We start from the raw sequence: 26,668 nt of genomic DNA on the forward strand, positions 1-26,668 counted from the left end.
GTGTACAGTATTGCAGTTCTGATTTGATTTGTGTGCGGTGACAAGAGAATAAAAAAAGAAAAACAGCAATTCATCCAAGTTACATTTCTAAATATAAGTGTTTACAGAACCAATGGTACATAATCCGCAATATTACGTGTGACTGAGGTTGCTGTGTGCTCTTTCAAGGCTCATGTTGCGATGATATCAGTGGAACATAGGAGTAGTAGTGTACAGTACAGCATTTAGACATTACGAGTCCCCTCTTTACCAGGCATTAGAGATCACAGATCAGGGAAAGGGGATCCCATTGCAGATTTGCCTCCACTCATTTTCTCTTTCAGAAGCATGCTGTTTATTTCCTTCATTTCTATAGATACTTATGCCTCTGTGAAACATGCAAAATTAGTTTGAATGTTATTGTAGATAATGCTTTAGTAAGCTTTGCAAATAGTAATTTCTTTCTTCGCTATATTACTGAATAGACAAGATTCTGATCTCCAGATTGGGGTGGGAACTATAGTTACATAGTCCGTTTGAAAAAAGTTGTCCCTCTAGTTCATGGGTCGGCAATCCGCTGCCCGGGGGCGCACCTGGCCAGCCACCGCTGAATGTCTGGCCCGTCAGTGCCCATGATTAATTCACAGGCATTTGGCCTGCAGACATTTTTGCCGCTGTCCTCTTCATCGGACATCGGCGAGAGGCCATTATCACAGGGATGGATAGGGGCGGGTACTGCTGGAGTTTACTTTTTCATTAAACACCAGGTAATTGGTTGCTAGGCCCCCCTGGCAACCAATCATAAGCCTGTTAATGTGAAAAGTTAACTTCAGGCGTTCCCTTTAGTTCAGGGTTTGGCACCCGGGCCACACCTGGCCAGCCACCGCTGAATACAGTACAAAAGACGGCTAGAGTGCGAGCCTAAATTGCCAGGAGGGCGTCCATGTACGTCCTCCCGTGCATGTGATGCCTGTGGGCGCACGTGGCTTGCTCTGTGATCAATGAGTCTATGAGACTCAGCTCACAGATTGGAGTGAGGGGCCAATACTGGCCCCTTACCATGTGATCAGCTGTTAGCCAATGAGAGCTGATCACATGATGTAATCAGAGCCAGTAATAAGGTTTTTGTTTTTCCTCACGCTAACAGCATGAGAAAAGAAAAGCGGATTATAGTCTGCAGTAAATGAGACATCGGTCCTGCACACTCCAGACCCACTGCTGCTAATCAGTGCCACCCATCAGTGCCCTTCAGTAACACCTATCAATGTAGCCTCATCATTCTGCCACCAGTGCCACCTCATCAGTGCCACCTCATCAGTGCCCCCTATCAGCACCCATATGTGAAGGAGAAAAACTACAACATTTTAAAACAAACTATGAAAACTGCTTTTATTTTTTAATTTTCAGTCTTTTTTGTTTGTTTAGCAAAAAAAAAAGAAAAAAAAACTAGTAGTGATTAAATACAACTAAAAGAAACCTCTATTTGTGTGAAAAAAAATTATAAAAATTAGCAGTGTAGCATGACCGCGCAATTGTCATTTAAAGAGTGACAGCTCTGAAAGTAAGCAAGTGGTTAAAGTGAGTAACGTTTTGCCAAGTTCAATGTATGGACCACTTATATATTTATACATTGTAATAATTCCCCCCTTATTTGACTCTTCTGTAGAAATAATACATTTAGTTTGGCCAATATTTCCTCATAGCGGAGCTCCTCCATACCTCTTATCGGTTTAGTTGCCCTTTGCTTTCTTCAGTTCTCCATTATCTTATTAATTATTTGGCGTAAAATTATGTTTCTCTCTCTGGAGTCTACAACCCTTAATACAAAAACCTTTTTTGGTAGGTTTATATACTGCAGCTTGGCACTGCATCCTAATATTTAGACTATGATCTACCAGAACACCAAGATCTTTCTCCAACATTGACTCCCCCAGTCCTAGAATGTATGATATGTGCATGAATTTAGTCCCAAAGTGTATAACTTTACATTTGTTAAAGCAGAGTTCCAGCCACATTTTTTTTTTATGTCAGCAGCTACAAACACTGTAGCTGCTAACTTTTAATAAGGACACTTACCTGTCCAGGGAGCCTGCAATGTCGCCCCCCCCCCCCCCAGGCCAATCTGTCCATCGGATCGGTGCAGGTGCCGCCATTTAAACTAAGGGAAACTGGCAGTGGAGCCTTCAGGCTTCACAGCCGATTTACTATTGCGCATGCGCGAGTCCAGCATCATTTTGTGAATAACCAGCTTGTCTTCTGGGGGACACACAGGCCCCAGAAGATGGCTTGCCACAAAAGAGGACATGATGTTGTGCACCGCAGCCGAGATGGAACAGATGAATACTATGTACTTGAAAAAAGGTAGGAAGGGGGAAAAAATATCCAAAAACGATTTGTGGAGGAGTGGTCTTTAGTTTAATACCACCTTGCAAAAGTGGGTGGAACTCCACATTAAACTTAATTTGCCACATAGTTGCCCTTGCCAAAGTAAACAGTACATTAAGCTCAGCTGGTAAGGACATTATTTCACTGCATAGCTTGGTGGCATCTGCAAACATAGAAATTAAGGTTTTAATCTCAAACTCTACAACATTTATAAATATGTAAAAAGTAAGGGTCCCAGCACTGAACCTTGGGGTACATCACAGATAAGCTTAGACCAAAGTGCTTCAACCTTTTCCAGTCAAGGCACCCTTTAAAATTATGGACAATCTCATGGCACACCATTCTAAAATGTAAAAAACTAATTTTAATAGTTTTACATAATGCAGCAGCATCGACACACATAGGAAACTAAATGTTAGAAGTGATTTGTTCTTCCAAAGCAAATACACTTTTGCACACTGGTACGGACTAGTATCCCAGTGTTTCTCCTTTCCCTCAGTTTCTCCCCATCACTCAGCTAATGTGACCCTAGTGCTGACCGAGAGGGACAGGGGGAGGTCAAATAACGATGCTGTACAGGCGATCAATACCCTCCTTATCAACACTGATGACACCCCTGGATATTAGAATGCCGGTGGCTGGATGTTTGAAATGGTTCACAGTAAAAACCTGTTGCTTTGTGTAACTAAAAGACAGGCTTGGTCCACCTGCTGGCTTGTATACACTTTTGGGCAATTTTTAGGCATTTTGCCAAGGCACCCCTGAAGAAATCTCAAGGCACCCTGGTTGAAAAAGGCTGCCTTAGACCATTCAGAGTACGATTCATTAACCACTACTCTGAACACGTTCTTTTAGCCAGTTTTCCATCAATTTCCTAAGCCTATATACTTTATTCACACATTAGCTGTGTGTTGAGAACTGTATCAAACGCATTTGCAAAATCCATGTATGCTATATCCACAACCACTACTTTTGCCTACGTTTTTGCTTTCTTCCTCATAAAAAGAAAGTAGTGGTTTCTGCTAACCCAGGGAACACACTAAAGTGGTTTCAGCCCTGAGACAGACTATGGAGATCCTTCATAGCATTGCTCAATATAAATTTTCCTGCTAAATTATTTCAGAGTATAAGCAAAACAGATAGAAATACTGTATGTATTTTTGTGGAAAGGCAAAGCAAAGAAATGTCCGTGTTTCTTGGGAAAAAATAAATACATGGATGATGTATAGAAAATGAGGAACAATAAAAAGAAAAATAAACACACAAAAACTAATTATGTTTTGTGCTTTGCATTTATCCAATATACTTACTACTTACAGTGCTCTTTTATAATTTTACAAAAGCAAAGATTTTTTTTGGTCAGCGCAAGATTTTTGAAACTCTCCCAATTTATATTAACACATACAATATGAGGTACATAAGTAGCATAATACGTTGGGTTTGTGCATATATAAAACTGTGGTCTACTGTATGTGTGACATAGGCTGGAGGCCAGACTAGTTGAGGCTTCATATTTTCTAGAGTATTGTAATACATATTTCTGGTAGGAGAGTTAGAAAGGTCAGAAAATCAATGCACAGATTCTCAGTTAAAGAAACAGGATGTTGCATGGTTTCTGTCCACCACACCCTAGCTATAAAATTAACCCCAGCGTATTTTACACACAGGATGTTTTTAGCACCTATAACTAACGGCAATCATCCTCTTTAAAAGCGTAGATACAAATGTAAAAAAAAAAAAAAAAAAGATGTTTGTCACATTAACTGTTTTTTTTGCAAATGTATCTTAGATTCCATTGTCTTTGTTCACATGCGAATAAATAATGATTACTGTTTCACTTAGGTTTTAATAAGTCAGTGCTATGTAACTAGTTTACACAGGACTATGTAATCTTCATTTTTCTAACTGTTGAATAGCTTGTCAAATAACTTGGCATTCCTTGTTAAATCCCAATAAGCAATAACTCCTAAACATTCTGAATTTTGTGGCAAACTTGACAACTTTTTTATCTGAAAACGATTGGCGTCTTAAGAAACGTTCACAGCTGTAAAAATATGGGAATATTAGGGCTGATGGGACAAAGTATGGATACATCAAAACTTGTAAGAATGTTATATTACAAGGTGGTCAAATTGGCAGGAGATTAAGCAAATAAATACATAGTATGGAAAACTGGGAGGTAGGGCATTTAACTTGCATTCACTTTTAAAATAACTGCATACGTTAATGGATTTTGATTTAGGGCTTTCAATTTCTATCAGTATTGCAGGATTGCAATTAGCACCATACTTCTGTGCAGTCAATATGTTTCTGCAAAAAACTATGCTAGCATGTGCTTTTAATAAACTCTACATACTTGGGTACATCAGGTAACAACCATACCAAAAGCAACTTTTACAGCAATGATGTCAGATGGGCACACTATGACAACATTATCAAAAATGTTATGTCACAAATATTATTATTATTATTATTATTATCGATTTATATAGCGCCAACAGTTTACACAGCGCTTTACAATGTATAGGGGGGACAACACAATTACAGTACAATACAAATGGTACAGGAGGGCCTTGCTCATAGAGCTTACATTTTAAAGGGAGGGGGTGGTGGTACAAAAGGAAATAGCTGCAGAGAATTATTTGATGGGGGTGGCTCGGGGACAGTTAGGTGGGTGTGGGATAGGCTTCCCTGAATAAATGAGTTTTCAGATATAATGACTGGTGTCTTACTTCCTATTTATACACTTACTAAATGTCTAGTCTAGATTAGTTTTGTGTGGTTCATCAAAAACATAGCTGCACCGCTGTTCATCAAAGCTGAACTCCTGTCTAAACTTTATTTTCTCTCAGCTGGGCAACAATGTCGGCAAGGCACCTCTTCCACTGGTGACCAATTTAGGGCAGCATGTTTTCCAATGGCCACTACTGTGACAGGACACCTCTACTAATGGCCACAATTATAAAAGGGACATGTCTCCCAATGGCCCACATTGTGAGGGGGCACTATGCTGACCAATTTGCACAGAACATACCCTTAGCCTTACCCCTGAGTGCTGCACTCTAAGTTTAGCTGTATATGGCGACCTATTGTCAAGAAAAACTTTATTACACACCTTAATTATTTGCATATCAAAAAAACTGGACAAAAGTCAGATCTCCTTAACTGCAAACACATTTCAGGTCAGTGTGGACACTAGCATCTCAAGAGGGGATTAACAATGAGAGCCATCATATGTCTGTAATTACAGGTTTAGTTAAAGTGATTTTAAAGATTTTTTTTTAATCAATAACAAAAACATGTTATACTTACATAGTTACATAGTTAGTAAGGTTGAATAAAGACACCAGTCCATCCAGTTCAACTTAAAGCGGGAGTCCACCGGGACTCCGCGTTTTTTTTTTTTTTTTTTAAAAGCCAGCAGCTACAAATACTGCAGCTGCTGACTTTTAAAATAGTGACACTTACCTGTCCAGCGCGCCCGCGATGTCGGCACCCGAAGCCGATCTCTAGGTTGCCTGTCGGGTCCTGCCGCCGCCATCTTGGTTATGGGAATCAGGAAATGGAGCCTTTCGGCTTCATTTCCCGGTTCCCTACTGCGCATGCGCGAATCGCGCTGCGCAATTAGGACGCTCCCCGCTGCCTCTGGGATCTGTGTGTTTCCCAGCAGGCAGCGGGGGAATTGCGGGAAGGGGCGGGCACTTGCGGAAAGGGGCGTAAGTTACGCCCCTTTCTGCAGAGAGCTATCCCGGAAGTGGGTGCAGTTACCTGGATTATCCAGGTAACTGCACCCCCCTCCCCCCGAAAGGTGCCGATTGTGGCACCGGAGGGGGGGAGGGTTCCGATGATAGGGTGGACCTCCGCTTTAAGTGTCTACAATTGTCCCTATCCTTGTACATTGCACACTAACATCAGTCCCTACCCTCAAGTATCCAACAATACATGGTCCCTATTCATATACTAGGGCCAATTTGGGACAGAAGCCAATTTACCTACCTGCATGTCTTTGGAGTGTGGGAGGAAACCAGAATATCCGAAGGAAACCGATGCAGGCACAGGGAGAACATGCAAACTCCAGGCAGGTAGTGTTGTGGTTGGGATTCAAACCAGTGACCCTTTTTACTGCTAGGTGAGAGTGCTAACCACTACACCACTGTGCCACCCCAACTTCCTTACTTCCTTACTTCCCTGTTACGTGAAAAAGAATTGCACAGAGCAGCCCCAATCCTCCTCTTATGGGGTTCCCATGCTGGAGCTCCTTGCTCTTCCTCTTCTTCCTCTGCCACCATAATAAACCACTTTCTATGGTGGCACACCTGGAACACAATACCAATGAGTGCTGCCCATGTCCATAGACACAGACAGCGCGGCTCTACCTCACACCCTTCTTACAGGATTTGGCCGACAGCAGCAAGAGCCGATGGCTACTGTTGCCTCAGTGAACCTGTGAGAGCTGCTACAGACAAGCAGAATTCTGGAGCAAGTGATGGCTCAGGTAATTATAAAGGGGGGGGGTGAGAGGGCAATATTACCCAAACATGCTTTACCTTACTGCATTCCCTGCAATAAGGTGAAACATGTTTAGGCTTTAGACCCCTTTCACACCACACCGCCCATAGCGTGGGCGATAAAACGCGGCTATTTTTAGCTTTTACCCCCCACTAGCGGCCGATAAAGGGTTAAAACCAATAGCGGCGTTTTGCCGGCGGTATTACAGCCCTGCCCCATTGATTTCAATGGGGAGCAGCGGTTGAGGAGCGGTAAACACACCGCTCCTTCACCGCTCCAAAGAAGCTGCTGGCAGGACTTTTCCCTGACGACCTGGCAACGCACCGCTGTAGTGTGAAAGCCCCCGGGCTTTCACACTACAGACAATGGTGCAGCTTTTTTAGGGTGGATTGCAGGCGCCATTTCTAACGCTATAGCGCCTGCAAAACGCCCCGGTGTGAAAGGGGTCTTAGAATCAGTTTAACTTTCCACAACTACGTAGATCAGTTTGACTTTACTTGGACTTTGCTCAATGCATGCCGTTGGCAGGCAGTTAGAAGGGGCAGAAGCTTTTATATTTCTTTAAGACAGGTTTTAATTTCATATGGTAGTTAATGGTGGTGGCCTATGTAATTCTTATACAACAGGTGTTTTTTTCAACACAAAGGGCTGATTTACTTCGAAAAAAAGACAGTTTGCTACCCATTGTAGTCAATCGGCCTTTGTAATTTCTCAACCTGTGCACCCTCACCCCCAAAAATATGGAAAATCTGGGTGATGGCTCAGGGTAACATATTGTTTACTTTGCTTTTTAAAAATATAAATCTAGCCATATACATTGTTTTATTAGTCAAAACTACCGTAGTTTATTAACATGCTTTTACAGTAGCTCAGGAACTAGGCCTTCATTTTACCCTTTGTCTTTTAATAGTACATCTTATTTAGACAGCTTATTCATATGCAATTATTTCTGGTTGTTTATCTGTTGCAGGTAAAGCATGGTAAAACAATAGCAGCTTGAAAAATGTATAAATACATAATTGATGGTTGCTAGAGAGAATGTGACAGTTTTGAATTTTCCTCACCACAAAGATGCTATTTTAGAATTAGTTACCCCCACACAACAATTACGCTGTGCTGTTGTCTATCATTCATTAAACTTTTCTATTCATTTAATTGTGCATTAAAGTAAAAAAAAAGGGCCTTTGTTCAGGCCAGAAATAAAAGGTTTTGTCAATTTTTTGGGTGATGAATTGTACAGTCTGTGCTGCATTTACTATATTATTAGAGCTCTGTTTGAAAAATGTTCTGAATTGCGGCACTCCGATGCTGAACCTCAACTCCAGCAGCTGCAGAGTTACATGTAACTACTTCACAGAGTGAATGTTTTGTTATGTGAACTCATTCACAAAATACAGAGGGGCTCCTGTGAATGTGCAGCAGAGCGGAGGGACAGGCAAAGATGCTGTATATGAGACAGTAGTGATATAACTGTACTCCTGTAGTGCCTAAAACTGTCAGATGTAAAATAGAGATAAATCCTTGAGGTGGCATGCACCTTGTTGGATTTAACTCATAGCATACCAGCACACTACAGATTGGCTGACTTCAGAGCTCAGCTTTTACTTCTGGTAAGAGTAAAGCTGGCCATACATTATACAATTTTCTTGTTCAATTTCCTTTAGATTTACCTTCAACTATGTAGTACAAAGGCCTGCCCAATTGCATACAACATTTAAAGTGTTTAGGTGTGACCTCATTCTATGGTTTTTGTAAATATAAAGGAAAGTTGTAGAAGAAAATTGTATAACGTATGACCAGCCTTAGCCCTTGTACACACGGTCGGACATTCCGACAACCAAATCCGTCGGATTTTTTACGACGGATTTTGTCCGAAACTGTTGCATACACACGGTCGGACAAAGTTGTCGGAAAATCCGACAATCCAAATCAGAACGTGATGACGTTATTTCGTTATGACGGGACTACGTTCACGCTAGTAGCCAATAGCTTTGGTGTAGGAATTTGATCTGAGCATGCGTGGCACTTTGTCCGATCGGAATTCTCTACACATGATCGGACAAAGTCCGATCGGATCATGTTGTCGGAAAATTTTATAGCCAAGCTGGAAAACTTGGTCCGTCGGAGTCGACGGAAACAGTCCGATGGAGCCCACACACGGTCTGATTATCCGACAAAACGGTCCGATTGGACATTTTCCGTCGGAATGTCTAACCGTGTGTACAAGGGCTTAGACTTGGTCAGCTTCATCATCTTAACGAACAGGCCAAATTGTGATAGGGTGTGGAATCCATGGCTTATATTTGCATATTTGGCTCCTTACTGAGCAAGAATTGTCCAGGACTTCTTAGGCCGCGTACACACGCGGGGACTGTTCGCTCAACTTTGTCCGCTGAACAGTGTTTCGGCGGACAGTCCGCTCGTGTGTGGGCTTCAGCGGACAGTTTCAGCGGACAGTCTGAAGAACAAAGTTTTTCGGAAATTCCGTAAAACTGTCCGCTGAAACTTGGTTTGAGCGGACAGTCCGCCCGTGTGTAGGCTTGTTCGTCAAACTAAGTTCCGCGCATGCTCAGAAAGGATTTACACGCCGAAGGTTGCATTGCAGTGTATAGGACGTCGTATTTCTAGTCCCGTCGTACGTGCCGTTCACGTCATCGCGCAAGTTTCAGCGGACTGAAAAAAAAGTAAAAAATTATCAGCTAAAAATACTGTAGCTGCTGACTTTTACTATATGGACACTTACCTGTCCAGGGAGCCCGCAATGTCGTCACCCCAGCCAATCTTCAGATAAACTGTTGGGTGCAGCCGCCACCATTCGGCTTAACGCTCGGCTCCCTACTGTGCATGCGTGAAGCGTGTTGCACTGATTGGCCCAGCAGCAGAGGAAGGAGGTAGGGGCCGAACTTCTCGGAAATCGGACAGTGGCCTGGTCTCCTGGAAGTGGGGAAAGAGACCTGTGAAAAACAGCCCCCCCCCCCCCCCAGAAAGGTGCCAAATGTGACACCGGAGCGGGGGACAAAGCATTTAAGCAGAAGTTCCACTTTTGGGTGGTACTCCGCTTTAAGGCTTCTCTTAAGCCTTGGAAGGTTTGACAGCATTTCCAGGCCAGGTCACTCTAAGCAGGCAAAAAGGACCCCTGCTACTCTCTGCTCGCCACCTTATATACATCTGTCAGGCCCCTGCTGCCCATTTTTCCTGACCAGGGATTGGCTGAAGCTGTATCCAGAGCCAACTCAGACTCTGCCCTCTCCGCACACACAGAGGGTTAATTACTGAAGGCAAATCCACTGTGCATTTTCAAGTGCATTGCAAGTGCATTTAGAAGTGCACTTTGAAGTGCAGTCACTGTAGATCTGAGGGGGACATGCAAGGAAAGTAAGCAGCATTTTTGCTTGTACATGATTGGATGATAAAATTGGCGGAGTCTCCCCTCATTTCAGATCTTCCTCTCAGATCTACAGTGACTGCACTTTCAAGTGAACTTGTAGTGCACAGTGGATTTGCCTTTATTTTTTATTTCCAATATTTTTTATTCAAATTTTTCACAAAGAGAAATACAGTTTCAGTATCTGACCTCGTAGATACACAGAGGAGAAAGAAAATAATAAAAAAAATTAAAATAGAGAGAAGAAAAAAAACTGGATGTACATGTGCATAACTTTGAAGGTTATTTGAAGAGTAATTTGATCACAATAGACAGGTATCTGTCGTTTGTCTTACTCCATATGGGGGTCAGAGTTGCAAGCAACTGGACCCCTGATTCCCTTAAATTCCGGCTTCAGTGCTTTAGTTATTGCAAAAGTAATGATAATGGAATAAGCACGGGCACATGTATTGTCAAGAACACTCAAATAGAGAAGGGAGAAAAGTAGCTATAGTAGAATGAGATGAAGAAATAGGAAATAGAAGGTAAAGAGAGAGAAAGGGATGCACTCCAGCTCCGGGGAAACGCCCTCCAGCACCAGATTAGCCCGTCACACAGTTACGAGGTCCCTAATCCATGGGTCCCACACTCTGTTGAACCAAGCTATTCTATTGATTAATATTGCCGATAGGCGTTCATTCACCATTATCCAGGACAGTTTTGTTTTAAGTAGGTAAAAGGGTATTGTTGGTGACCTCCACGATTTGGCTATGGAAATCCTCGCTGCCACAAATATGAAAGCTATAAGTTTTCTCGTTGGCTTTGATGCCCCCTCCACAGGGCGTCCCAGCAGCGCATGCAGAGGCGACTTACAAAGGTTCACTCGGGTCAGAGAATATATAAAATTGTACGTGCGTATCCAGAACCGTCTCACCTTCGGGCAAGACCACCATATGTGATACATGGTGCCGTCTGCATTACAGCCTCTAAAGCACCGCGGGGACGGCCCCGAAGCGAAGGCGGCCACTCGAGCTGGAACCATATACCACCTCATCAGCACCTTATAATTTGCTTCAATCTGCCTTTAGTAAATCAACCAATATGTTTCCAGAAGATTCTGTAAAGACAAGGGGAGACACATGCCTGCAGCTGCAGAACTTAGAGTTGAGTCAATAAAATACCACTTCTAACAGCAGAGCAAAATTTGCCTTCTAGCACCTGATCTACGAGGGTGATACATTTACTAACAGGTGTCAGAGGAAGCAGGAATGTAGGAGAATGACTTGAAATGCGGGGTCAAACTCTCCATGTCCCCACTGAAGAAATCTCCTTGAACTTCCTGTCCAAATAATGAAGTCAGATGAACCGTCTCAAATCAGGATAAATACAGGACATGCATTTAAACTGGCTGATAGTTAAATCCTTTTCTACTTTATCCACAATTTTAAAAAGTTTAGACTTCAAGCATAAACTGAAAATCTAAAATACTGTAAAAAAAAATGTATCTATATAATTAAATGCAATCACGTATTGGTTATGTAGGAACGGATTGGCTGAACATGCTTCATACTGGTTTTGTTTGTTTCTAGTTGATTTTGGAGTGAGTGCCCAGCTGGACAGAACTATAGGAAGAAGAAACACATTTATTGGAACCCCATACTGGATGGCACCCGAGGTCATAGCATGTGATGAGAATCCAGACTCAACATATGACTACCGAGTGAGTTTTTTTTTTTTTTTGCTTTAAGCAAGTTCTACAAAGGAAGCACATCGGCCTCGTGTGAAAAAATGTGTCATTAGTCATCTTCTGATAAACACAGGGCTCACCAGACTTTCCTAAAGGAAGTATGCTGACTGTGTAAAAATCACTTCCTAATAGGTTGCTGGGGAAGAATTGTTGTTGAAACGCTTTCTATACCCCCAGGGAGTAGGGATTTCCAGCTGTAAATACAGAAGAGTATTGTGCAGCTTTTTGTGACTTTTTTTTGCAATAAAAGTTTAGCAATGTGTAATCCACCCTTGCACTACAGCCATGGGGTTCACTTATGTGAAAAGAATGTTATCGAAAATATTATTGCAGCTGACTATGTGTCATTGTGAAACTTGCCTCCTGTAAATTAGTGATGCTCAGTATATAGGCATAAAAAGAAAAAAAAAAAAAGAAAAAAAAATTACGAGTTCACCAACACAGCAAAGCTGAAGAAAGTGTAATGGGATCAACACAAAGTACACCAATTCCAAAGATTTTAAAGGAGAACCCTAGTTTCTTAGGATAAAAATGGTACCCTTTATAGAATTTTTTCTAAATTTTTAATTTTGCGCTGTAGAATTGCTTGTGGATACAGTAGCAGATTCATTTGCAGCAAATGCGTACATACATAAAGGCAATACAGAGAATAATTTCCAGTCTTTTAAAGTGTAAGAAGACTGGGGGGGTTGATTTACATTGACTTCTTTCACACTGGCTTTCCGATCAGGTCCACCTATCAGTTTTTAACCTCCCTGGCTATGATTAGTTCTAGTTTTAGGTGCTGAAAGTGGTACAATTATTTTGCATGGAAATTTGGCATTTTATATTGTAGTCCTGTAATTCTTAGGAATAACTCTCTTAAATCTGTTCAAACCAGAGTCTAGCAGACATCCCGGGTATAACGTTTATAATATAATAAATAACAATAAAAATTAATCAATAATGTAATCAAATCCTAAAACACTGAAAAAGGGACACTTTCCAGTTGCTATGGACAATCTCCAAATTCCAGGCAGAAAAAAACAGTATTTATAATATAAAAGTGCATGCAGGGCACTGCACAGACCACTAGAGACAAAGGGGGTGTGTATTTTTTTATACAGTACTGTAATCTGTAAGACTACAGTGCTGTGTGTGTTTTGTGTCTTTTTACTTTTTTGAATTTGGCGCCGATCTCCGCTCCCGTGCACCGTAACGTCGCAGGGAACGGAGTTCGGCGGCATTCGGCACTGTGTGAATCAAGCGGAGGACAGCTCGATCACACATCGCGGAGGACATCGCTGGATCCAGGGGACAAGGTAAGTAACTTCTCCGTGTCCTCCCTGTATCCAGCAATGCGATCCTGAGTCTGGCTCGGGGTTACCGCTTATGATAGTAAAATCCCAACCCGAGCCAGACTCGGGATCACCGCCAGGGAGGTTAAGGCTCACCTGATCGGACGCTCCATTCACTCCTATGGGGTAGCGGAGGTCAGCGGTGACATGTCCACTGACACCCGCTGCTAATCGATCCGATCCTGTCCATTAAATCCAGGCGGATGGTGACCCTATTTTCCATCCTTCTAGCGAATCGGATGAAAACGGATAGGTGGATCTGTTTTCATCTGATTGCTCAATAGAGGAGAGTGGGGCTCTGACAGGTCCGCCTCTGAACAGTGAGCGGAGACAGTCCTGTCATCCGGCTGCTCAGTGGGGATCAGCAGAGTGATTCCCCGCTGAGCAAGCAGAGTCCGTCAAACACACAAGCCTGTGTGAAAGGGCCCCAACACTGGTGCTGCTCTGCATAGAAACCAATCAGCTTCCAGTTTTTTTTCCATCAAAGCTTAATTGAACAAGCTGATGTTAGAAGCTGATTGGCTGCCATGCACAGCTGCACCAGATTTTGCACTCTCCAGTTTTAGTAAATCAACCCTAATGACTTTCCTGAGCCTTCTTTTTGTAGTATAAATGTGAACAGCACGATGAAGCAGCAAGTGTCTTGCTATAGGTATTATCAACCAGAGCAAAATAGGAGGGGGAAACAGAGGAACATATACAAAGGAATAATAAACAGCAATATTATAGGGCTGCTGTGGCAGATGCATTTGAGTATATCTCCTATATAAATTGACAAACAATCAGAAGCTTTTCCCAAACATAAAAAAAGCTTTAGGGTGGGCTGTTGCACTAGAACCATGCCAGAAAGAAAAACCAAAAGCCCCACCAGGTAGGCAAAGTTTCCTGTATGTATTTTGTTTTACAATTTCAGTGTATGTTGAAGCAGAACAAAAGCAGACTTGCATGTCCTCCCCATGGCTACCCCACACCACCCCATTTAAAGAAACAAAAAAAGGTGGGCACAAACGCACCACCAGTCTCTTGCAGATATTTGTGAGGGAATGGAGAAAGGCAGTGCAAACATTGTACAGCTTTACAAGCACAGAAACAGCTAATGCCATTTCCCCACATGGCTTTTAAACCAAAGACACCCTTTAGTGTGTAATTGTCTAAATATTATAACCTGAGTTATGTTTTTCTGATTCCACAGAGTGATCTCTGGTCTTTGGGAATTACAGCAATTGAGATGGCAGAAGGGTCACCACGTAAGTGAAAGAAAAAATGTCACAATTTTTTTGTAAATGGTTTACGTACATTTTAAAGCATTCAATATTCTTAAAGAGACTATCACTTTTTAGTATCAGAAGTGCTTTCTTTAATAGCTTTCAGAATTCTCGGGTTAGCCTGCATGTCAGGACATGGTCGCACTATCTGGCATGTATCATTAGAACCCTTAGATGAGTATACACCGATCTGGGAAGAGAACTAGTCAAACTGACTTTTCCCAAATATTTGCTGTCCTCATTAGAAGAGAATAGCTTCAATGTTGACTAGTTGCTATACATTATATTTCACATTTAGGCAGCGGCGCCTGGTGGGTTTTTTGTGGGGGGGGTGGCAAACAACCACCTCCCCCCAGGGGGCTCACGGTCGGCCAGTCATCCAGCCTTGCTTTTTCCCCATCTAGGTTTACGGGCAGGCAGCGCTCTTATGGGCGATAGGCATCTCCTCCATCCTCCTCCTAACGTGTGATGCGTCACAGGGCACGCTTCCTAATTGGCTGGGAGGAGGATCAGTGTGGGAATAGCGAATATTCATTCACTCTTGTCACACAACTAGTTGGGCTTAGAACACAGTGCTCTGCGTTCCGAGCCCACCCTTTTTTGAAGCCTATTAGAGCCTCTGACTCTAATCACATGCTTCAACCCCCCCCCCCCCCATTTGAATCCAAGCATCCAGCACCCTGCATGTAGATTAGGGGGCCGGATGCATGGATGGGAGGGTGGATCCCGCGCGCTTCTAATGAAGGGGCCGCCGCTGCATTTAGGCCTTATTCATGTCGTTTTTTTTGCCAGCTGCAGCAAGAGCCCAGCGTATTCCTGCTCCTGGATTCATAATAGGTGGATGCAGATAGTTGTGGATGCTCAGCCCATACAAAGCAATGACATGCTGACAGCAGCCACAGCTGAACGTTGGTATTCAGATGTAATTGCACATGGAGCGAATATCTAGCGATAAGTAAAATATATGCTTACTGGTACCACATTGGCTTGCTGAGGCCTTGCTAGCTTTTGGTGCTATCCGCTGTTTATGTATAGTCTTGCCTGATCCAACCTTTATGTAATATCTATGGCTTTTGCAACAAACTCCTAATACTCCTAATCACCATAAGTACTTCATGCCCCCATTGTCTCCTATGGTTTCTGGTGTGTGCACATAACCAGCAAAACAAGAAATAGGGGGGGGGGGGGGGGGGGAGGCAGAAGAATACAAATTAGAATAAAGCTATAACAAGAACAAAAACACATTTTAAAGGGAAGTGAGGAAATAAAAAAAAAAAAAACTTAAAACAATCCCAAATTAAAAAGGGAACTATAGAAAACGAAGTGAAACAGTTTGAAACAGAAATCATATACTGCCTAGACCCCACTGAAACTATATATAAATATTCATTGTATTTATTGATGTGTGCTGAAGGTTTATACATATACACACACACAATATTAATATATATATATATATATATATATATATATATATACACACATCTATATATACACATATACATACACACACACACACACACACACAGTGTATATAACACCTTACTTACAGTAAACACTAAAACAGATGCTATAAAATCATTATAAATGACTTAGAAAAAAAAAGGAAGCTTAGTATGAATATGCATTAAATAGGATGCTAGCATACGAGTCCTGCAGCTATTACAGTTCTTTAAATTGCCAGCAGGTAGCTGTTCTACTTATATCAGTCTGAAGAAGGCATTGTAGAAATGAACATAATACGCATGCAAAAAGAGGTATATGAAACAGTCAAACCTTGCTTCATGCACCGGGAAGACGTTAGTGAGCAATTAGACCATACATATGCATCTCGATCAGACTACATGATAAGATTATTTTTTCTTGACAAGCAAGTCTCTGGCAGTTTAGTAATGTATGTTTCAGCATTTAAATTATAAAAATGGACAATCTAGCAAGCTGTCCTTAGAATGGTCCTTTGAGATAATTCTTAAATGTCAAAACATTTATTCCAAACATTTTCCATTTGAACAAAATCATGACATTTCTAAAATGTCCTTCTGGGATAGCCAACACTGTGCAAACAGTTGATGCAGGGAAGGGATTTAGGGTTTAAAAATGTAGTTTTATGAGTAACTAGGAAATCCTAAATAGTGTGTTTTTGTACTATACTAGCGTGCTTTTTTTTTTAATAAATGCAATGAGGTTGATTTACTATAGCAAAATATACTTTGCAGGTGCGCTAGATCTGAGGGGAAGCTCTTAAACGAGGGAAAGTTGTGCTGATTTCTATTATCCAATCATGTGTAGCACGACCCCATAAGGGACTGCTTTGAATTACCGTCATCTAATGGCAGTGCTCATCTGTACTGCCATTAACTGGTGAACATTAACCCACCTGACACTCTGGGTTCAGACATCCTCGCACCACTGTAAAGTAATAAAATCAGACAACTCTGTGCATTTATGTTCTGATAATATTTACTTGCACCAAATAAATAAAAAAGGATGTGATAGATCTGCTGAGTTTTAGCGCCAGCGCCAACTCAGCAAAGGAATTCCTCCGAATGACACAAGGCAAAATATTAACAAATGAACAGTATGTTATACACACTTGCTTAAAGACATAATGCTATCCCCTAAAAGGATGAATACAGCTAACAGATTATACTGACACTCTGCAGAAGATGGAACTTGGCCAGCCTATAACTGTTACTCGAAAGAGAGATCAGGCCTAGAAGGAATAGTATAATGGCCCTTGTATCAGTAAAAGCATTAATGTCCCCATTGCAGAGCTGATAGTCTTCACCGGTACGTAGGAGCTTATTAACTGTAATCCGATTAGGTGTAGTGGAAAGCAATAGTTTTCTTGAAGTGAGGAAGCCTAAAGATGTCTAAGCACAGTGTTCAAATAGGTTCAGTAAAGTATTCCTAGGGTAGAGATGTCTGTGCAAAGTGTCCCAGTGAAACCGTGACAAAGGATGGGTAAAGGTTCACCACAGAATTCAGCAGTGGTACATGGGTAAGAAAATGGAGCCACAGCACACTCTCGAGGACACAAGGACCCGCTGTTCCTGTAATAAATGCTAAAGAGACTGATAGAGGCTTCAGCGCTGGAACAGAGGGAAGGTAAAAGATACGGACCATCAGAGAGGTGAGTGAAATTCTATTGCAGAGACCTGTGCATAGGACTTTGACAGAATCCCCTTAAAATGACCCCCCCCCCAACACCTACCATAGGTCTTAGCCCTTCTACACATGGTCAGACATTCTGACAACAAAATCCATCGGATTTTGTCAGGCGGATTTTGTCCGAAACTGGTGTTGCATACACACGGTCGGACAAAGTTGTCGGAATATCCGATCGTTCGTAACGTAATGACGCTATTTCGTTATGACGGGACTACGTTCAGGCTAGTAGCCAAAAGCTTTGGTCTCGTAATTTAATCTGAGCATGCGTGGCACTTTTTCCGATCGGAATTCTCTACAAACGATTGGGCAAAGTCCGATCGGATCATGTTGTCGGAAAATTTTATAGCCCAGCTCTAAAACTTTGTTGGTCAGAAATTCAGATGGAAACAGTCCGATGGAGCCCACACATGGTCGGATTATCTGACAACATGGCCCGATCGGACATTTTCCATCAGAATGTCCAACCATGTGTACAAGGGCTTATACTTCACAGGGGAGCGCACACCCAGCTGTAAAATAATGCCCCAAAGAAACTCCATCAATCCCTTATATAATGTGTCACAGTGTGGGATGCTCTCTTTGTAGGAAGGAATAGAGAGAGCTCCACGAGTGTAGGAAAGAGGTCAGGAGATTAAAGTGGTTCCAAAGTCTTAAGGTTTTTTAGTCCCCCCCCCCAGCCCCTCCTAAATACTTACATGCTCCAAATCTCAATCCATCGATGTGCACAAGAGCAAAGGCGCTTTTGGCGGCCTCCCACCTCATTGGCTCAGACAAAGCAGGGGAAGCTATTGGCTCCTGCTGTTGTCAATCAAAGCAAGTGAAAAGTGAATGTGGGACAGGGCTGAGCTGAACTCTGCCTTATGGACCCCGGAAGTATGACATGTTTGTTATTTAAAAAAAAAATCCCCTATGCGGCTCCCAGCAGTCTGCACAGCAAATATCTCAGAGGAGCAGGTACAAATAATTGTAAAACTGGGATGGGGGTGGGGTTATTTAAAGAATATCTACAGCTATCCAATAAGTTAACATTATACTTATGTATAAAAAGGTAGACATTAGTATATTTTGTATAAGAACAGCAGACCCTTTCGTCATTTCACAAAGTTTAGAGCATGCATTGCCCGACCTGGTCAGCAGTTTGAGCAGGAATTCACTTTTATTTATGTGCCAAGGTTGCAAGGCTTATGTAACACATTTCTTCCAATCTGTGACATAATAATCATAATAGGGAAATGAACTGCTGTACACTCTGCATTGATAAAATAGCAATGGGGCTTTAAGGCCCCTTTACCAGGTCACTGAGTGAATTGGGTTCCCACAGGGGAGAGAAGCTATACAGTTGCTGAGGATGAGTCTGATTTGTTGTAAACTTATCTGCTACTCCATAATTACAGTAAAAATATTTGAAATGTGAAATTCTAATTATAATACATGTAAACATGGAATATAATTTTTTTTAATGTTTTGCAGCTTTATGCGACATGCATCCTATGAGAGCTCTCTTCTTAATTCCTCGAAACCCACCACCAAAACTAAAATCAAGGAAATGGTATGTGCATTACATAAGACATTAGTTTAGCATGAGGTACCAAAATGACTAGACCACTAAAGAGTTAATGCAGTAGGCCCCTGTCACTTATGGTTTCTGTATATAATGCTCTGGATGAGCGCATCAGACAACCCGAATCACGATAGGATAAAATGGTTTAATGTGCTTACTCAAAGGCTGATGTGTCCAACAGAAAAGATGAATTAATAATCACACAGATGGTTAGTTAAGAGCAATTTATTGCTTTCTGGGGCCTTCATTTTCTTCTTGTCTGCTGCCATGTCGCAGGAATAGTCAGAATAATTGGATTTATTATAGGACACCTCAGCAGGGGAAAGCACATGTACTACTGGGATTTAAATACAACTAAAGACGGATACAGAAACTCCTGCACTAGAGGCATTCAAGTAATAAGACTGCATTTAAAATGAATGGCTACATATTGAAAATCCTCTTCATATCGTATTTTCATTTTTTTCAAGACTATTAAAAAGGCAAAAACATTTTATGCAAGATAAACTGAATCCTGCATAGAAATCAGAAACATCCCTACCATAAAAATGTACAAAAAAATACAGCAAACTGTTCAATTTTAAAATGTATTCTTCAAAATGCCAGGCACTCCATTTGTCAGTCTGCCCAATGATTCTGTGATATACAACCTAAGTTCCCCTTTAAATAGGTCATCACATAGAAAACAAAATCTCAGCGGACCTATATAAAGATTTTTTTCTCAAAATTGCTTCAGACTACAGAGATCGATACATGCAAACTTAAAAAATGTGGATTGTGATGCCATCACATGGTTCAGACAAAACACTATTTGAATGATAAATAGACTGCCCAGACTGCTATATCTTAAAAAAATTGCTTATATTTATGCTATTTGTCTAGGGAAACAGAAGGGCATGAGTGAGGAACTCAGCCCTGAATGGATCAAAAACTGTAGTCGGTATCGAGTTTCTGGGTCCTCTATCATAGAGCTGCCCATTTAACCAGGATAGTTGATTCGTTGTGCACATTACAGTACCAGACATGGGTCTACACTGAGAACGTCTGATCTACCTAAATAGGGAATCCTGTGGATTTATCCCAAGCACCCCTTAAATTATTGGACCAATCCATTGACCAGAGCCATGATGAGAATCATTGTGGCCACTTTATACTCTTCAGTATTATCTTCACCCCTGCATCCCATCTTTGGAAAGCCTCATGTTCTTCTGGTCTCAGAGGCACTAGAACTGGCGTATTAGGAACCACAAACAAAAACACAACTTCACCACCTATCAGCAATTGCTACTATACTGCATATATTAAAAGGTGAATATGAGGTAACGTAAATGCTTTAAATAGGTGATTGCATCCCATACATTAGGGCAGGTTCCAGCACAATAAATCTATATATAAGCACAGAGAAGGAAAAGGGAACAAGGATACCACCATCTACATATCTCCAAAAATAAGCTATATTACACAAATTAACTAATTAGATATTTAATACAATTAGATCCACACCCAACCCTTTCAAAATTGACAACGCTGTCAATCCACACCAGCATATAAACTCCTCCTATCACCTACTCAACTAATAATGTAAACCGATATAAAGTAAATTGCTGTACACAACATACATATCAACCAACGTGCATAGGTATTGGTCATTTAAATGGTAACATTTCGTAATACAGCTTATTTTTGGAGATATGACGATACCCTTGCTCACCATTTTTCTTCTATCTTAGTTTCTATATCAGCAGTGGTCATCAGTGGAATAAATAACAAATAAAACATTTTACTGACCACATCAAGGCCGTTGGGGGAGAAATGTAACATTTTACATAATTCAAGAAAAATGTTGGGAAGCAATGCCAATAAGAGATGTGCTATCAGTGATAGTCTTGTCAATCCTCCTAACTGCCTCTTTCCCTCTTTCCTGCAGCAATGGTAAAAGTCCTGGGGTTAACATTCTACAACAAATGGTACACATACTATATTTCACACCAATATCCTCCATTTCCAATAATATACAGGAGGCAGGATACAAAATCCTGACTAGATGGTATAGAATACTCACTATTAAACAAATATGGTCATCTCCAAATGAATGTTGGCACTGTAATGAATGCCCAGGCATCCTAATGAATATGTTTTGGGACTGCACATTGCAGAAGGCTTTCTGGCTAAAGGTCATGCAACTAGCCCAACATCTTGTCCACCTCAGTAATTTCTCTTACTAAAAACTCTTATTGATGCATCTATTAAATAACGCTAAGGCGTGTGTACCAGGCAGCCATATGGAAGCAACCAAATGCACCTACTGTCGCAATGTGGTTTGACAGGACGAACAACACTATGTTGATGGAGAGTTTGATCACTTTCCTACATGATAAACATGATAAGTTTTACACTACTTGATATGTTTGGATCAGCTTTATCATCTTGCCACCAAATCTGTAAAGCTAGCAGGCAGATCAACATGCTCTGGGGTAGTGTTAGGGCCTTTCCTCCCCATCCCCACCCATTCTCATTCAGACCATGACCACCACCCCACCCACCTATCCACCCAGCCTTTCTTTATCACACACCCTCCCATTAGTTCTTTAACTCATTGAATGCTTCTTCCTCTCATAATGCTCTTCATCCTACCCCTTTCTCACAACCTTAACCTTCCCGTCCTATTCTTAAAAAAACCCTACCATAATTTACCCCCAATAAATATCTAATAAAGGTTGAGAGGGGGACACTGAAATACACATATATCATGTGACCTGTATAATTTAATTTGTCATAGTTTTCATAATATGTGTATGCTGTTCTTCTCATGTTCATGTTAAAAAAAAAAATTTGAAAAAAAAAAGTCACTTTGAACAGGTTATAGACCAGTGATGGTGAAGCTTGGCACCCCAGATGTTTTGTAACTACATTTCCCATGATGCTCAACTACACTGCAGGATGCATGAGCATCATGGGAAATTTAGTTCCAAAACATCTTGGGTGCCAAGGTTTGCCATCACTGTTATAGACCATATCCCCATTTTCTATCACTTTAGCTATTGTAAATCAGACACACTGAGGCAGATTTTCTAATACTGGAGCATGCAAAATCTGATGTAGCTCGTCATGTGAACCAATCAGCTTTCAAGTTTTATTGTCAAAGCTTAATTGAGCAGGCTGAAGTTAGAAGGTCCATAAAGACATGGATGAGCGAGTTTGGGGTGGAGGAATTTGACTGACCTGCACAGAGTCCTTACCTCAAGCCAACAGAAAACCTTTGGGATGAATTAGAGTGAGGACTGCGAGCCAGGACTTCTAGTCCAACAACATCAGTGCCTGACCTTATAAATGCGCTTCTGGAAGAATGGTCAAACATTCCAATACACACACTCCTAAACCTTGTGGACAGCCTTCCCAGAACAGTTGAAGCTGTTATAGCTGCAAAGGGTGGGCCAACTCAATATTGAACCCTACGGACTAACACTGAGATGCCATTAAAGATCATGTGCGTGTAAAGGCATGCATCCCAATTCTTTTTGTAATATAGTGTATTAATGCTCTCACATGATCCTGCTTTTTTGCCTGAAGGGCGAAAGCAGCATATGCAGCAGAAGCAGATCTTTGAGTGCTGGGCAATGTCCTCTGGCACCTGCCAATTCTCGATAAACTACACAGTACAGGGATCTGCCTATGTAAACAAGGCAGATTGCCATTTTCACACGGGGAGGGGGGGGGAGAAGGGGTGGATTCTGAGTCAGGGACTAGAATCTTTTACTTTCTCTAGTAAAAGCAGCACGCATAGTAAAAAAACACTATCTAGGCACACAGTCAACACTTTGATCGCTACATGATCGTTACACTACTTTGCATTGCTACAATGTAAAGTAGTGAGTGTACAGCTTGTATAACAGTGTAAAATTTGCGGCTCCTTCTAAATAACTTAGCACACAGCCATTCATTTTAAAGAAGAATTGTATAGGGCCAGGTTTGCAAGATAACTGAAATACATCACAGGTGATATCATTTGCTGCTCAGTGATTGCAGTATTCCAGTCTGCATGTCTCCAAGGTAATACATAAAACCTAACCTGTTAGTGGGCCCTGAGGACAGGGTTGATGACCACTGGTATAAGGGATTCCCAAAGGCCTCTAAAAGCTTGCTAATGGGGCTATATTAAATTATAGCATCCAGCAAGCCCACACCTATATTCTCAGGGTGCCTCCCTCTGTTAAGTGCACATACAGCTCATAAGCAAACTATTCATTCAATCTGACCCTTGCACCCCCGTTCAGAAAATGGGTTCTATAAGGTAGTGTACAGTACAATAGATAAATGATTCTAAACCATCTTGTGACTATAAGTATCAAAAAAAGACAGAATTATATATATGCGTTGTGTTAAATCAAACAAATGTGTTAGTCAGTTGCTCAGTTTTTACACACCACATGTCTCCATATGGTCGCAAAAAGAGAGAAACCATTTATCATACAGTAGTCCATATATATTAAAGTCCAAATTTTGTGCAAAAAAAGGGGGAAGATAATCGTCCAAAGTGCATAACGTGCTGAAAGTGCAAAAAGCGCAAACAAGAGCAAAAAAGAGAAGTAAATTACAAAAATACATGCTTTTGTTTTGTTTTGTTTTTTATTTTGTTTTTATGTGTTTTTGTAATTTACTTCTCTTTTTTGCACTTGGTTGCGCTTTTTGCACTTTCAGCATGTTATGCACTTTGGAAGATTGTCTTCCCCCTTTTTTTGCACAAAATTTGGACTTTAATATATATGGACTACTGTATGATAAATGGTTTCTCTCTTTTTGCGACCATATGGAGACATGTGGTGTGTAAAAAGTGAGCAACTGACTGACACATTTGGAAAAAAAAAATCCACTTTTTTACCCACAGCTACCAATCAAACCAGAATGAATTCTTCTAAACGGAAGTTGACGGATCACTACAAATAACTGGACATTGCACATTTTTGCTCATTGGTCAGTGCCAAATACCATTTGGTATTTTACAGTTACTCATCCAAGGGTAAAGGGCTCCACAGTGTGGCATGGGTGCCGCTCCCAAAAAATCTTTGTACTAATACCAAGAGCCAGGCATTGTTCTCCCACCAGAGAGATTTTAATGTACTTTACATAATCCAACAATTATAAAATATTTTGTTCACATTAATTAGCTCCTTGCCTTTATGCACTTTTATGATTTGCTTTTCTTTTTCCTTCAGGTCAAAGAAATTTCTTAATTTTGCTGATAATTGCCTCATTAAAAATTACACACATCGCCCAACAACAGAAACATTGCTAAAACATTCTTTTGTTCGAGATCTACAAAATGAGCGCCAGATACGCATCATGCTGAAAGACCATCTTGACAGAACAAGGAAAAAAAGAGAAAAGGGTAGATGTTATCAGATATGTTGCCATTTACTGAAAAAAAAAATAATAATTAATGTGTTTAACATTTTAAGCTAATTTACTGCTAAGCAGGGTATGTTCTAAAAGTCCCTGGGCACCCCTAGGTAATTATATAGAAATGTTGTGTGGTTTATATAGTATCATCAGGAAAGCTGTATATGACCGATTCTTGTTCTCATCTCATACTTCATTTGTCTTTGCCATCTTCCTTACCTTTGATTTTTCCCATTTTGTGCCATTTGTGCTCTGACAAGGTACTCAAAAGGGCTCTCGTAATTACCCCACTATGCCATTAATGTCACCTCATGTTATATTATATATTCATGATTAAGCCATATAGAAGTAAATTGTTACTTGGAAATGCTCTTCTTTGGTGTTAAAAGACAAAAACAAAAACAAAAAAAACCACAAACACAGTCTATGCCCCTGTACACACAGTCGGAGATTCCGACAACCAAATCCGTCGGATTTTGTCCGACGGATCTTGTCCGAAGCTGTTGCATACACACGGTCGGACAAAGTTGTCGGAAAATCCGATCTTTCAGAACGTGATGACGTAATTTCGTTACGATGGGACTACGTTCAGGCCAGTAGCGAATAGCTTTGATGTAGGAATTTGATCTGAGCATGCGTGGCACTTTGTCCGATCGGAATTCTCTACACATGATCGAAGTATGTCCGATCGGAGCAGTTTGTCGAAAAATATTTCCAGCAAGTTGGAAAATTTGGTCCGACGGATATTCCGACGGAAACAGTCCGATGCAACCACACACAATCGAAATATCAGACAAAACGCTCCGATCGGACACATTCCGACGGAATCTCCGACCGTGTGTACAAGGGCTTAAAGTAAGTTTTAAGTTGTTAAAAGCACACTAATACTTTCTAGTACCACTGTGGGAGAATGGAATTACCCTTCTCTTGCAGAACTACACCCATCAGTAGAATCGTATTCATCTAACACTTCCTGGTGTGCCGAATGCTTACATTTCACTGCTGTATGTTGTGGTTCCAGTCCCTCACTAGCGTTTTACTGCATCTATAAAGGTTTTAAACAGGTGCTTTCACTAACTTACAAGATCATCAAGGCAGAAAAAAATTTGCTCCGTGTATGGCTGGCTATAGTGGCTGACTATCTAAAACATATAAGCTAGGAGCTGACTCCATTCCACATATAACAAAGATATCACTTAGAGAGAGAGAGAAGGTTGTCCATTTTACCAGCACGTCTACAGTATGACTCCATAATGACTGCTCAGATCTACCAATCTTAAATCTTGAATTTTGTTTGCATTTTTTTTTTTTCCAGAAAATTTATAACTTGTTGGCAATAGTTCTCAACTGTGCCATATAGAGGGCAATTTAAGAATCTGAATGACAGTGTATTATTAAAAAATGATCATTTCCTACATTTAACTTCGAGCCCACTCAGACTTCAGAGATTGCTATACCCACCTATGCTGTATCACTTTGTTTTTTTTTCAGATGAAACAGGCTATGAATACAGTGGAAGTGAAGAGGAAGATGAGGAGATGAATGAAGAGGAAGGCGAGCCAAGGTAATCAAGCCGCAAGTCCTATTTCACTGTATAAAGTGAACACTCACAACCATAGGACAAAAGATTTCTACTAAAGAGCAATGCAAAAGATCATTTCAGGTAAATCGCTAAGGACTTATCCAGCCTGCCAAGGATATAAACCATGGCACACAAGATAAAGGACTCTGCTACTGTACAAGAAGTATATTGCCTGTCAAAGTCAAAGGAGATTACAAAGTTACTTTAGAAGCTTGACTGGGCTCTTATCAGAGAATTTTATAATACATAGTTACATATAGCATTAAACTGACTTTTTATGCAAAGAATGCTATCTTGCACCAAAATATGCTGGAAAAAAGATCAAGGAATATTATTTTCTTCTTAGACAAAAGTACCCAACTAGTCGGTAG

The 26,668-nt window shown here is 41.0% G+C and overlaps 1 protein-coding gene and 1 long non-coding RNA gene across 3 annotated transcripts in view; one reads left to right on the forward strand and one right to left on the reverse strand.

Moving 5' to 3' along the window:
* LOC143986179 (uncharacterized) overlaps positions 1 to 26,668 on the reverse strand; it is a 457,706-nt gene that overhangs the window by 329,399 nt on the left and 101,639 nt on the right. The window lies entirely within an intron of this gene.
* The window catches only part of NRK (Nik related kinase), a 406,388-nt gene that overhangs the window by 147,457 nt on the left and 232,263 nt on the right, over positions 1 to 26,668 (forward strand). For both annotated transcript variants that reach the window (XM_077484749.1, XM_077484758.1), the window contains exons 7-11: positions 11,827 to 11,957; positions 14,514 to 14,568; positions 19,228 to 19,306; positions 24,532 to 24,704; positions 26,207 to 26,279. In XM_077484749.1, coding sequence (XP_077340875.1) covers positions 11,827 to 11,957; positions 14,514 to 14,568; positions 19,228 to 19,306; positions 24,532 to 24,704; positions 26,207 to 26,279 — 511 coding nt within the window. The remainder of the gene's footprint in view (positions 1 to 11,826; positions 11,958 to 14,513; positions 14,569 to 19,227; positions 19,307 to 24,531; positions 24,705 to 26,206; positions 26,280 to 26,668) is intronic.

This window comes from Lithobates pipiens, unplaced genomic scaffold (assembly GCF_037356315.1).
Source record: "Lithobates pipiens isolate NorthernLeopardFrog02 unplaced genomic scaffold, aLitPip1_a1.2 Scaffold_1, whole genome shotgun sequence".
NCBI classification, from domain to species: domain Eukaryota; kingdom Metazoa; phylum Chordata; class Amphibia; order Anura; family Ranidae; genus Lithobates; species Lithobates pipiens.